Below are 14,773 nucleotides of genomic sequence, written 5' to 3'. Positions count from 1 at the left end.
TCTTTACACCAACCCAAAAGCAACTGTGCAAATTAATGGGTGAAATCTCCCCTATCAGAACTACAAAGAGGGACCAGGCAGAGATGTCCAGTGTCATCTTTACTTTTTGCACTGCCCCTGGAGCTTTTTGCACAGAGGATAAGGAACAATGAATCCATCACAGGAATAAAACTTGCAAGAGTATATCAGAAAATATCATTACATGCAAATTATGTAATATTTTGATCTAAATCAAATATTTACCTAAAATGAGTTGCTAAAGAAACCCAGGAATTTGGGAAGGTGTCTGGATTTAAAGAAAATTATGCAACATCTGAAGTGCTAGGTATAAATTTTCTAGACTCTGAAAAGTCAGTCCTCCAGAAACATTTGGGTACAAATGGGCAACAAATTATATAAGATACCTGGGAATTCAAATCTCAAACAACCTAAAAAAGCTCTATGATTTAAATGTAAAACTACTGCTTCAGCAAATGAACAAAGATCTGAAAGGCTGAGGAAAGTACGCAATGTCTTGGTTGAGAAGAATACCCATAGTCAAAATGAACACTCTGCCAAGCACTTCTTTATTGTTTCAAAATCCTTATGCAATTCTGTGTAGTTTTAGGAAAAAAGTGTAAAACCAATTGGACAATGGAACAGACAATGACAGGGGATTAAACTACATGATCCTTGAGTTCCTTTCTAACCCTATGATTCTACCCCAGATAAAACCCTAGGAGGAATACAAAGGATGTTAGAATTATGTGGAATAAGAAGAGACCAAGAGTGAGTGCAGCTACTTTGCACAGACCCATTAAACAGGATAGATTAGCTGTTCCAAATATTCTATGGTGCCAGCCAGCTCAAAGCAGTAGTGAAGTGAGGGTGCTCTTACCCAGACAAACACTGGCCCTTTATGGAACAAGAAGATTGTGGCACTGAAAATATCACGAGGTTACAACAGATTAATAAAAAAAAATCATGCCCTCCACAAATTTACACACATCCTTTATCAAAGGCTACTCTTTGAGTCTGGGCTAGAACTAGAGAAAAGATCAATTTTCTGTTGCCAATGGCACCCACTGCTAATAAGCCAGATCTTAACCCAAATTGTGAACTACAGAGCTTCAAAGATTGGGAGAGTGATGGAATACACATGGTTGGCCAGTTATTCAATAAAGAAACTTTTCTAATTTATTTAAAGAGCAAAACTATCTTTAACTGGGTCCACTCTACCCTGGTACCAGTAGTTTCAAGTCAGGCATTAGGTTTATTGATTTTCCAGAAAACCCGTTTTATACAGAAAACAAACTTTAATAAAGTGATGGTGTCTACTCAATTAGGACACAAACAAAAAATATAACTAAATTTAGATCAATCTTTGTGGACAGCCTTCCTAACAAAAAAAGTCTCTATGTATAACATGCTGGGACATGGATGCTGATAGACAAATTACCCCAAGGGGGTCTGATCTGGAAAAGAAGACCAGTGATCTAATTTTGTAGCACAATACAAGAAAATTTCTTCAAGATACTTTTTCAATGGCACCTCACACCAGTCAGGTTAAAAAATAAGAGAGAGACTCAATGGGGATAAATGTTGGAAAAGTTGCGGTGAAAGAGGAGATTTTATACTTATATTGTGGACATGTCCAGTCATTAGAGAGTACTGGGATGCCATCTGTAACCCAATATCACAAATTGTTGGAAATTTATTACCAAATGATCCCTTGGTAATCCTCCTACGGCTTCCAAGAGGAAATGAAGACTTAATCCCTTATCTGCTAGTAGCTGCTTTGCTATTAGTAGCCTCTCACTAGAAGAAGGAAAAATAGTCCAATCACAGAAGAAGAATGGTTCAAAAAATATGGGAGGTTGTGGTTACAGAAAAATTAACACACCAGTTACATAGCCAGCAAAATAGACAGAGGACAGATAGCTACTTAGATATTTGTTTACATTTTATTCAATACTCAGACAAAGTATATCCATCACCCCCAACCCAATACCTGTTCAATAATATTAACATTTGATAGACATGCCTGATCTGTTAAACGCATACACTGAGATTTCACTCAGCTTAATAAAATCAGTAGAAACAACATATTATAGGTGTTGTAATGACACCATATTACAGAGTGAGTAACACCCTGTTAAACAGAATACTATCTTCTGTAAAACGTCTCTTTAAACAAAAGGTAACTGTTGTAATGATAGTTTTGTTTGATATTTACATGGCAAGAATTTGTACAGTTGTTAAAACTTCCTAAATAAATAGTGTAAAAAATAGTTTTACACTCCCTCAGTCATCACAACAAAGGGCAGAAGAGCAGATTTTTGCCTGACTGTTTTGCAAGAATGGCTTACTTATATTAGACCATTCATTATGTTGAGACCACATACAGAACTGGATACAAGCAGATGCTGCACACACGTTGTAGCCTGGTGTATATTCTGTAATTGTTCTTCCCATGCTGTTCATAGTTTTCAGTTACTCAAGGGGATTAGGGAAAAAAACTTGAGAAAAAGATGGCAAATGCTATACACCATTCATCTTGCTATTGGAAAGAAGCTTGACTCCTTTTGTAAGATGCCCTCAGAGGTAATGACATACTGTACCGTCAGCCTTCACATCATGATCATTTTCTTTAGCGCACACATTGTTCTAGAGTTGGAGCCCTAACAAGTGCCATAATTAAGGTTGCTCAGTTAAGAACATAAGAATGGCTATACTGGGTCAGACCAATGATCCATCTAGCCCAGTATCCTGTCTTCCAACAGTGGCCAATGCCAGATGCTTCAAAAGGAAGGAACCAATCAGGAAATCATTGAGTGATCCATCCTGTTGTCTACTCCCAGCTTCTGGCAAACAGAGGCTGCCACCACTCAGGGCATGTGGTTGCAACCCTGACTATCTTGGCTAATAACCATTGATGGACCTGTGCTCCAGGAACTTACCCAGTACTTTTTTGAACCGTTATAGTTTTACCCTTCACAACATCCCCTGGCAACGAGTTCCACAGGTTGACTGTGCACTGTGTGAAGAAGTACTTCCATCTGTTTTAAACTTGCTGCCTATTAAATTAATTGAGTGACCCCTAGTTCTTATATTATGTGAAGGAGTAAATAAGATTTCCTTATTCACTTTCTCCATACCAGTCAACATTTTATAGACCTCTGTCATAACCCTCTTAGTCATCTCTTTTCCAAGCTGAAAAGTCCCAGTCTTTTTAATCTTTCCTCACACAGAAGTTGTTCCATACCCCTCATCATTTCTGTTGCCCTTCTGTGTACCTTTTCCAATTCTAATATATATCTTTTTTGAGATGGGATGACCAGAACTACATGCAGTATTCAAGGTATGGGCAACCACGGTTTTATATAGTGGCATTATGATATTCTCTGTCTTATTATCTACCCCTTTCCTCATGGTTCCTAAGTCTGTTAGGCTTTTTTTTGACTGCCACTGCACATCGAGTGGATGTTTTAAGATACTATCCACAATGGCACCAAAATCTCTTTTTAGACCCCATCATTTTGTATGTATAGTTGGGATTATGTTTTCCAATGTGCATTACTTTGCGTTTATCAACATGAAATTTCATCTGCCATTGTGCTGCCCAGTCAACCAGTTTTGTGATATCCCTTTGTAATTTTTCAGTTTGCTTTGGACTTAAGTAACCTGTATTTTCTGCAAGTTTTGCCACCTCACTGTTTATCTTTTTTCCAGATAATTTATGAATCTACTGAACAGCACTAGTCCCAGTACAGGCCCTTGGGGGATACCACTACTTACTTCTCTCCATTCTGAAAACTATGTATTACTACCCTTTGTTTTCTGTCTTTTAACCAGTTACTGATCCATGAGAGGACCTTCCCTCTTATCCCATAACAACTTACTTTGTTTAAGACCCTTTTGTGAGGGCCCTTGTCAAAGGCTTTTTGAAACTTTAAGTATACTACATCCACTGGATCACCCTTGTCCACGTTTGCTGACCTCCTCAAAGAACTCTATTAGATTGGTGAAGCATGATTCCCCTTTAAAAAAACCATGTTGATTCTTCCCCAACAAATTCTGTTCATCTGTGTGTCTGATCAATCTATTTTTCTCAGATTCAACTTCCAAGTTCTGAACCATTTTTTAGGAAAAAGAAAATCAAGTACACTGGTACAAAGCAGCACTTATTGGCAGAAGAACAGCAGCATTAGCAAAATGGGTTTGTCGTTAGTGAAAATAGAAAGGGATGCAATTTTCTTGGGAGGAGTGTCTAAAAATCATGTTAATCAGAATATTGAAATACTTAATTGAATTAAAACAGATTGATTGGTGTTTGATCTTTACGTACATGCTCAAAAACAGACTGCAAACAATTCATATTTCAGAAACCGGCACTGTGAAAGTGATGGGCAGGAGTGTTAGAGTCAATGACAAAAAGAGTGTGAGCATCATCAGCTGGGTGTGTAACTGGAGAATTCTGTCAAAATACTGGTATATTAGTATGTAAATATCAATGGAGTGAATTTTAGTGAGTGAAGGGAATTATCACTTGAATGATCTGACATAGCTGGCAAGGTCATCACAAGGTAACATAGTAGTAGTGAGCAAAGCCACAATAAGCCATGATCTGCACTGGCACAGCTTACCACCGCTTCAAAGCGGAATGAGCTGCACCAGTGCAAGTCACAGCTTATATGGTTTTGCCTGTCTGCACTAGGGATTTGCACTCATGCAGCTACAAGAGAGCTGACCGTTAACGCTGAATCCCCAGAGCACAAGATGCCTCAGAACAAGCCAGTTCCCACTGATACGAAGAAAGTTATACCAGTGCAACTTGTGTATATAGACAAGAGCTGAGGAAGATCAGACCACAGATCTACAATGCCTAACTATTCAGTTATAAAATTCTTGTTAAGACATCAATATCACATGTCAGTTGCTTCTACTTTGGATACTGCAACAGTGTTTCTGGGCAATCCACAACCATGCTATGGAATGATACCTCAGATTCTTATTTTCTGCATCAGATGGTGGCTCACTTCATATTTCAGTGTACTGTTTCCTTCTCAAGTGTCATAACCTAAAAGCTACAAGAATTTAGAAATTTCCCTACAGCTTCTTTTAACAGCTCTTTGTGGTTCTCAAGTTAGCAGAAGCAATAAGGCTGTCAGGCCTTTGACTGTTCAGCTACCTTGGTTTCACAGTATATTATGAAAAGCCTTATGGCTCTGGTCTTGAGGAGACCAAATGGTTTCCAAGGCTTATCTAACCAACCTGCTATGTAAGACAGTTCTGCTCTTTTGTGAGGGGCAAGAAGAGATTCTGTTCAAGTTATAGCTGACTAAGCCACTTTTTTTACCCTCTGGTTTCCAACAGCCAAAAAGATGATTGGAATCCTGTCATGGTTCAGGGCAAAACAACAACAATGGTTACAAAGGAGAGCTCAGGATTCTGAGCTCAAGACTTGACTGGAGAGTATTTATGCCATCTAGCTAGTGTTTTATTTTTGAATGTATTCAACTGTAATTTAAATATTCTCATATTCTGTTACTAGTTTGGGGGTTTAGATTTTTGAAATAGAAATTCTTCATAGTCATCTTTTATGTAGACAATTTCTCCTCCACCCCATTCAATCAGGAGAAGATAACAATAATGGAGAATACTGAAGCTATTACCTGGCTCTAATTTCTACTTTAACCTTTTACAAGTTGGATATTTGCTTCTTAGTTGAATCCTCCTTTGTAAGGTGGCTATTACAGGATACAAATTCTGTATGTCCTTGTATTCCTGCAATACTCCTTTTGCAATATTCCACTACTGAGAACAACGTAAATGGCTAGTAATTATACATACGGTAAACTACTGTAGTTCAAACATTATAGCAGTACTACCTGATCTAGGTTTTTGAAGAGGAGTATATCTTTGCATGCTTCCTGCAGTCTACATCTCTGCTCATCTGTTTTTGGATGAACTACCTGCAAGGAAAAATAAAAAAAACCCTGTCATGGCAGTAAAGAAATCTGATCACAATCTGAAGCATACTTAACCTCACAAAGTGAATCACAACATTAAGTAAGAGCCTTGATGTAGCTAGAACCTCAAAAGAATGAAAAGTGAAAAAAAAATCTATATAGTGGCAATAATTGTTCAGGAACTCGTACTTAAAAATTTGATATTCTGACAACGTATCTTTTTAAAGAACATCCAGACAAAAACAATTACACAAATATTTAGAAAATTAAACTGAGTGAGCAAAAGCTGTTTTAATATTGCTCTTCAATGAACTATTTTATTGTTTTAATATTTCCTCACCATAACAGCTCCACTAATATTTAATATAACTAGAGCATTTAAGATATTTATATATCTTAAAAGTAGTTATTTGGAAAAAAAAGAATTTATTTTTAAATTCTGGAATTCTTTTCTACTCTTTCCCGCTTCTGAATTGTTTAGTGATCTTCAGGCACCTGAAATACGAAGCCTGTCCAAGAGACTAAATCAGAGTATTGCATGGGAGGATGGAAAAGAACCCCCTACACACAAACACACGAACTTGGAAGAAAAGGAAACAAGAAAACAATTCCAAGTAAAAAAACAAAGTCAGACCTCTCTTTTCTTCTAAACTGTTCTGTTCTCTCTTTCCTCCTAATTCAGAATTTAGGCGAGCAAAGAGGGACCAGGCACCAACTCAACTGCTGTGACCATGTCTGATCCAGAGAGCTCTGTGCCTCTTATGAGCAAGAACTGGAAAAGAGACCCATGACTTTTATGAGGATGGGAGAGGTGAAGCTAGTGCAGAACGAGCTTCTCCCTGACCAATGACTCTTCCCAGGCACTTTCAGACACTAGGCATGGGAGGTCAGCAACTAAAATCTTTCCCTTGCACCAGTGAAAATTAGTCATCCATCCTAAGAGATGGGCTTATAAAAAGAGAACTGAGATCTCAGATGACAACAGCTTGTCCAAGTAGATCCGCACAGCCTACTAACAACAAGAGTTATTTAATTTTTTCTAAACTTAATATTAATTAAATCAAAAATAAATTTATAGACGTATACTGTAAACCATGTTTTTAGAGAAAAATAGCCAAGAAAGCAATGAACAAGAAGGAGGAGGAACAGAGGATATCCCAGCAATAGCAACTTATGGAGCCTAACAATAAGTGTTGGTTCCACAAGAGAATATATCTGCAGCCCCAATGGCCACAACTTTCTAGAAGGCTCAGATTTTGGTGCAGATGCACATGAGAGTGGGGTCTATATGGACAATAACTGAATTTGGTATTTTAGTTTTAGTAAGCCTTAAATTCCACTGAAAGTATCTGTAGTACTAAAAATCTTGATGAGATCCAAAATACATGGTATAGTACCCAGATACCTTTGTGAGGACCACAGTAGAAATACCTAGACAATACCGAAATCTTATGATACATGTTTCTAGTGGCCACAACCACCAGTAAATCATCTAAAGAACTTGATGCCAGAATTTCATCAGATGTCAAGACAAAAACCAAGAAAAACTGAAGTTTTAAGTTTTGTTTCCTTCAGATGATGTCTTCCCAGATAAAGAGAACTAATGTTCATTTCTTCAGTAAAATAATTCCTTATTATAATGAAAACAAAATCTAAGTAAATTCACTGGGGGTTAAAATTGGATAGTAAGCAGATAAGAGGATTAATTGCTTCAAATTAACCACACAGATAGCCAGGATTCTGAAAGAAAGTTGCGCCATTAAGTACTTAGCCATTAAATAAAAAAGAATGAGAACACACTGAAAAACGATGTAAAAACAAATTTCTTAAGTCAAAATACTACTCAGGAATCAAAACCTCTAAAATGGTGGTTCTCAAACTTTTGTACTGGTGACCCCTTTCACACAGCAAGCCTCTGAGCGCGACCCCCCCCCCATAAATTAAAAACACTTTTTTTAATATATTTAATCCTATTATAAATGCTACATTCCAGAAGTACAAGTCCCTAAAGGAAATATCGATTCCTATCAACCAGGATTTTGTTATATACAGTAGCGCTCGAGAAATACAATTACAATATCTGAACTGTAACAATCCCTATAAATTGCCTGCATTTAAAAAGATACAACTGGTGATTATAGGCTCAAGCACATTTCAGCAAAGCATTTCTCACATAAGCAGCAGGTAAACTCTCCAAGCACAGAACTGCTTTGATAAGAAAGGCAGTGGAAAACATAAGAGATATTCTAGGCATCTAGACAGAGAGCTGTGCTAAAGCTTCACTAATTCTTCACACCAGCACCACTGCTCCAGGAATTGTCTGAACAAGTGTTACTTAAGCAGATAATTAAGAAAGGAAAAGATGTAAGTTCATATAGATGGTAGGCCTCTAGGTACAACCTTTTTGGACAAGAAATTTCTAAATTAAAGCCGATAATGACCAAAGGAATGCCTAGGACAAAGAAACTTAACATTTCAGTAATTCTGCTTTTTCAGTAATCATTTCACTTTGCAGAATTAAATGTAGAATTGACAAGGGGATGATGCGCTTGCATATGTACATTAACCTATGCAAAAGACTGTGCCAGATGTAATTTGCCCACTCTTACCCTTGGTTCTGTATCTTCTTCTTCCTCATCTGGGTTGAAGGCTTCAGCACAAACTTAATAGGAAAAAGAAGAAAAAGTTACATAAAAGCTGTATTTCACAGGAGCATAAGACAAAATCTCAATTCCTTCCCTCTAAATTTGCCATTCTATATATCACGTTTGTTTTTAAAGTGATTTTTTGTGTGAATAGTGCCACTATGTCGAAGGATGAAATCCTATTTATTATCAGAATAGATACATTATGGTCACATCCAGACACCAAAGTGAGGGGCACGAAAAACACTGAGGAAGCTTCCTCCACATTGGCCAAACTACCTCTGTCAAAACTCTACCTCTAACCAGCAAGCTTACCTTCAAATTATAAATACAGTGCTCCTACGCACATATAGATTTTAATTCTGCAACATCTTATAACCACATTCATAATGATCATGAACACAGATCCATTCACAAAACTTTCCCTAAACATTAAGAGGAAAAACCATCTTGTAGCCATGACCCCTCACTCACATACAATACATTTCAGAACTACAGACATCTATCAATTCACACAAACCCTTTATTAATAAACAAAACACAAAATATAACCAATAAATATGGTCTCCGTTAAGGCTATAAGATGGTGGCTTAGGATCACAGAATGAAGATGTGGGCTGTGAGTCATGGAAAGCAGGTAGGCAGGATTGAAAAGGGGAACGGATTTGTGGAGTATAGATGGGTTGTTGAATGACTTATTTGCTTTTTATGGTCTGTCTTGGAGAGGAAGGGGGGAATATGGAATCTATCCATATTAAAGTTCAGGGTTTTTTTTGAGGGGGGGTGGTAGAGAATTTCTCAACTTTTAAATATGCATTAACACTAATAACTACTCAGATGGGTAAGTATCCACTGTTGGTATGTAGAATCACATGCACTCTCCCCCTCCCAGAGTCCGTTTTATACCATGCAAACAGCCTGGCCCCCAAAACTGTATTCCTTCCCAATGTCTCCTGTAGAGCCCCATTTCTCCTTGGGCACAGACTATTTCTGTGTCTCATGCGCCTATCAGCACAGTAGGCGGGCTCTGTCCCATAATATCTCTTACAGCTAAGCTAGCAGTTCTCAACCAGGGGTCCACGGCTCCCTGGGGTCTGCGAGCCCTTTCAGGGGGGTTGCAGAGTCCCGCTACTGAAACCCAGTGCCCCAAGCGGGGAGGGGTGCAGGGCTGAAGTCCCAAGCCCTGGTGCTCCCCCTGCCCCCATGGGACTGAAGCAGGGAGAGGGCTGAAACCCTGATCTCCCCCGCCCCCCGCTGAAGCCAGGAGCAAGGGGGGCCTGAGCCCCGAGCTCCCCCTCCCCCTACTGCAGCCAGGAGTGGCAGGGCTGAAATCCCGAGCTCCTCCCCCACCTTCTTGGAGCAGCAGAGCTGAAACCCTCATTTGTATGAGGAAGCTCAGTGTTCTGCTTCTCAGTAATGAAATCTTTGTTCAGTGGCACGTTTGGAACTGATGAATCCAAAGAAAATGATTTCCTGCATTTTTGAGATGAGCACAAATTCTGTCTCTCTAGTTATTCTGGGTCAGGGTCAGCAGCAGCAGGGATGAACCCAGAACTTCTGGATCTAAAACCATGAGTCTCTGTTGCCTGAGCTGAGGCACTCAGGTCAGTTAACTCAAAGCCAGTGGCAGATTCAAACCACTATGTGGGTCCAGCTTGGGTTACATTAACATTTACATTTTACATTGGAAGAATCCTGTTTACGTTATCTTCAGTTCATCTGATTATTTGTTTTCTACCATTTCCTTCAACTTTGGGCATGTTAACCCTGATAAATTTATAAGTTGATATTGGTAATCACTAACCACAATCACTCGTTTGCACTCCTGAACAACATTTACCACAGTCAGATTCCCTATGTGGTTGCTTCTCATTCTAACACTAAAGACTACAAAATAACATGAGCTAGCCAGCTCTGTAGAGAAACCGTTTATCAGATGCCCTGCCCATTTTCCAAAAGTTTCTAGATTCTAGAAAGCCAGTAACACCCAACAGTTAACTACCAGATCCCTTCTCTCCAACATTCAATGACAGTTGCTTCCACCACCATGCCCCCTTTCTCCATTCAGCAATGACTCCAACCATTCCCTTTCTCCGATAAGATTCTAAAACAGGTTAATAACTTTATTTCCTAATAGGCATAAGAACCTTGATGCTCTTATCTCTTCTTTTAAATTTTTAGAGTAGCTACAGCCTTCATTTATAGATTAAAATTAGGGACTAGTGTTTTTAGTATGAGTAATTTTTTTTAACACTTCAGTGATACAAATTGAAAACATAAAAAAACCAAAACAAAACAGAAAACACCGTCTTTCAGAATGCTGACTATCTCTCATAAATAAATCAAGCCCAAGAAAAAAAACTAGAAGTCAGAGGTATTTGAGGGGATAAGTATTTAAGTGGCAAAGGAGAAAATGTGTTTTGATTTTTAATTCTGGAACCCCTGGTTCACATTCAATTTACAGTAGAAAACAAGTGAAAACAGAGATCAGAAAAACGTCTGCTGAGCCTAATTTGGAAAACTCAGTCTCTGCTCAGGACCAAAAGGGCTGCATTGGCAGAGTTGCTCTGTAGATCTTATGAAGTGCCCATGTGTTTGGTGCCTCTGGCTCTCATTACTGTCTTTCAATTTTAATAAGACTGTGAAATACTGGGGAAATGAATAACTGGACGACTACTCATAACATGATCTTGCCTGTGTCAAAATTCCCATTACAGCATATCAGAAAAAGCGGCAATAGTTCGACCCATGCTGGCACCAAAGGCTATATGTTATTGCCATAATCTCCGTCACTCACTCCCTCTACTTTATTTTAAATCTTTTCAGTGATGTGATGAGTGCAACCTGAAGGGCCAACCCTGGGTCCTGCTTTTCAGTCTAGGATAATGATAATTTCTCCATTGGAAACATTCACAGAATTATATAAGTATCTTTTCCTCCAACTGCAATTTCAGGTATACAGTAATCCAAAACATTTATATGCTGCTTCATCACATGACTATCTTATGTTGTCTTTTAAAAGGAGCAAGTAAAATACAATAAAGAGCCATAAACAGAGGTTAACCTACCCACAGGTTAAATTAAAAAGACATGTTAAATATAGTACAGTATTAAAAATACTAAGATTAAGTTCCCCTAGGGACCAAACAGGGAATTTTCTGATGGAAGGCATATGATAAAAGTAATTTATGAACAGCAAATCAAAACTGAAATCTGGCACCTTTACACTGAATAAATCACTTAGAGCTATGAAGAACATAAGAATAGCCATTCTGGGTCAGACCAAAGGTCCATCTAGCCCAGTATCTTGTCTTCCGACAGTGGCCAGTGCCAGGTGCCCCAGAGGGAATGAACAGAACAGGTAATCATCAAGTGATCCATCCCGTCACCCATTCCCAGCTTCTGGCAAATAGAGGCTAGGGACACCATCCCTGCCCATCCTGGCTAATAGCCATAGATAGACCTATCCCCCATGAACTTATCTACTTCTTTTTTTTAACCCTGTTAGCATCTTGGTCTTCACAACATCCTCTGGCAAAGAATTCCACAGGTTAACTGTGCTTTGTGTGAAAAAATACTTCCTTTTGTTTTAAACCTACTGCCTATTGATTTCATTTGGTGACCCCTAGTTCTTTGTGTTATGAGAAGGGGTAAATAACACTTCCATTATTTACTTTCTCCGCACCCGTACTGATTTTATAGACCTCTATCATATCCCCCCTTAGTCCTCTCTTTTCCAACCTGAAAAGTCCCAGTCTTACTAATCTCTCCACATATGGCAGCCATACCATACCCCTAATCCTTTTTGTTGTCCTTTTCTGAACCTTTTCTAGTGCAATACATCTTTTTTGAGATGGGCAACCACACAATCATAGAATCTCAGGGTTGGAAGGGACCTCAGGAGGTCATATAGTTCAACCCCCTGCTCAAAGCAGGGCCAATCGCCAACTAAGCAGGAACAATCACCAACCAATGACCAATCCCCAACACATCTGCACGCAGTATTGTGGCTGCCGCTGCACATTGAATGGATGTTTTCAGAGAACTATCCACAACTCCAAGATCTCTTTCTTGAGTGATAACAGCTAATTTAGACCCCATCATTTTATATTTAGATATTGTTTTTCTGTGAGTTTAGTAAAAATTTAACAAGTTTTAATGATGGTTATTACACTGGGTGTAAGCCAGCAATAACTTAACATGACTAACTAATATCTTATACGTTGTTGGTCTCAAGACACCTTTTATCAACCTGACAATTTTTCAAATGTTCACTTTTAGAGATTTGAGGTGATAAAGAAATTTGGTTTTCAAAATATGTGATTTTTTGACTTGTGTCCCTTGTAGTACTATGCATCCAAAGGAAAAAGGCTTCTTTCATAGATACTAAGGTCAGAAGGGACCATTATGATCATCTAGTCTGACCTCCTGCACAACACAAGCCACAGAATCTCACCCACCCACTCCTGCGAAAAACCTCTCACCTATGTCTGAGCTATTGAAGTCCTCGATCCGGTTTGTGAGGCGACAGTACCAAAACATTGGTGGTCTGGGTGATAATCTAAATTAAAATTACAGTGAGGTCTCATTGTAAAGGTTAAATGACAGAGCAATTACCAAGCAAGGAGATCTGTTATACTAACATCAGTAGAATCAAAAGTCTGAATGCAATAAATGAAGGACACTTAAAATTTAACAAACCAACCTAATCCACCACAGCATAATGCAGTTCTGAACTTTTCCCATCAACAGCTGCCATTCATAACTCTGCAAGATCCTGTTCATTCACACTGGCTGTAGTGCTCGCTTTCTTCCCTGAAGCACATTCACTGTCAGCCCCATTGGCTCTCCTTTAGCATAGCTATGAACCATGAGAACCCCAGCTTGGCCAAGAGTTTGTCTGGGCAAGAGTTCAGCTGACTCAGTCTGAAGAAGCAGAACATGCTGAAGAGCTGGACGGAAGGCTGCACTCTGCTTAGAAAACTACAACTTCTCTAAAAATTGTACTCCTACCTGGATATTTCATTGCAGTTACTTCTCTGCCGTCCTTAGTCTTAAAAAGATTTGATATAATCTATCATAAAAAGACATTTATGATCCAAGTTGGAAGAAGCTGGTCTAATTTTTAAGATTTCCCTCAGTCCACAGAGAGGTAATGCCTGTGCTTCCAGTCTTCAGAGACAATAAACCTGTTTAATCATTCTACTATTCAGAAATGTTACATTAAAAAAAAACCTGCATATAGGAAGGCTTGATTTTTAACTCCTTGTCAGAGAAGCCATGTGCCAAAGAATGAATAAATCCACACAGCCACTCACTCCTTCCTTTTGCAGTGAAGGATCTCTTTGAATAAAAATGAATAGATCCTTGTGGTGATAGTGGTATACATTATACCACACACACAATTTGGTATTACAGAAACTAGTTTTGGTTAATTTGAAAACAAATGCCTAGCATTTACATAGCATTCCATCTTCAAAGCACATTGTAACATAATCAATAAACCTTAGAACACTGTGAAGGATGTTTCTCCATTTTACAGATGAAGGCTGACGCACAGAGAGGTTAAGTAATTTCCCCAAGATCATCTTGCAACTGAACCAGGATTAGGGAGGCTGTGTTGGTGAGTATCTGAGTGTCTGTTGTGGGGACAGTTGGATAGTTTGACCCTGTGCTTGATTGGTTGTTTGTTTGAAAAGTGTGAATTGGGAGTGCTTTGTTCCAAGTGAGCCTTGAGTGGGCCTGCTGTTACAAAAAGCCAGTCAGCTACGAACCAGCTGAGCGGCTGAACAGCAGAGAGGCTAACAGAGGGAGTTTGCCTGGGAGTTCGCCCAGGGAGAGCCCACTGAGGCTTACATCTTCCCAGCTTCTCTGAGTAGTTACTACAACTCCTGAGGAAGCTCGTAATATGGATGGGGAGCGTTCAGCTGTTGTGACCTGCACTGGATGTGCCATGTTTGTCCTCCTTCCACAGGACAGAAGTGACTTTGTCTGTACAAAGTGCAAGCTGGTCTCCATACTGGAAGAGAAGGTTCAACATTTGGAGAAACAAGTATCGACCTTGAGTTGTATAAGAGAAACTGAAGATTTCCTGGACAGACATCAGGATGCGCTTCTACGGGCACTATGTTCTGAAGATTCAGAGCAGGCTGCGCAGCGGGGACAGGAGGACGGTGA

General features: G+C 39.1%; 1 protein-coding gene across 1 annotated transcript in view; it reads right to left on the bottom strand.

The window, feature by feature from the left end:
- Nucleotides 1-14,773, bottom strand: part of PRKAR2A (protein kinase cAMP-dependent type II regulatory subunit alpha) — a 158,082-nt gene that overhangs the window by 46,738 nt on the left and 96,571 nt on the right. Inside the window, exons 3-4 of the mRNA XM_074957318.1 lie at nt 8,561-8,613; nt 5,871-5,954 (exon numbers count right to left, since the gene is read on the bottom strand). Of these exons, the coding sequence (XP_074813419.1) occupies nt 5,871-5,954; nt 8,561-8,613 (137 nt within the window). The remainder of the gene's footprint in view (nt 1-5,870; nt 5,955-8,560; nt 8,614-14,773) is intronic.

Source organism: Natator depressus, chromosome 7, assembly GCF_965152275.1.
Source record: "Natator depressus isolate rNatDep1 chromosome 7, rNatDep2.hap1, whole genome shotgun sequence".
In the NCBI taxonomy this organism is placed as follows: domain Eukaryota; kingdom Metazoa; phylum Chordata; order Testudines; family Cheloniidae; genus Natator; species Natator depressus.
The sequence above is the reverse complement of the archived record's forward strand: the minus strand, read 5'-3'. Positions and strand labels throughout refer to the sequence as shown.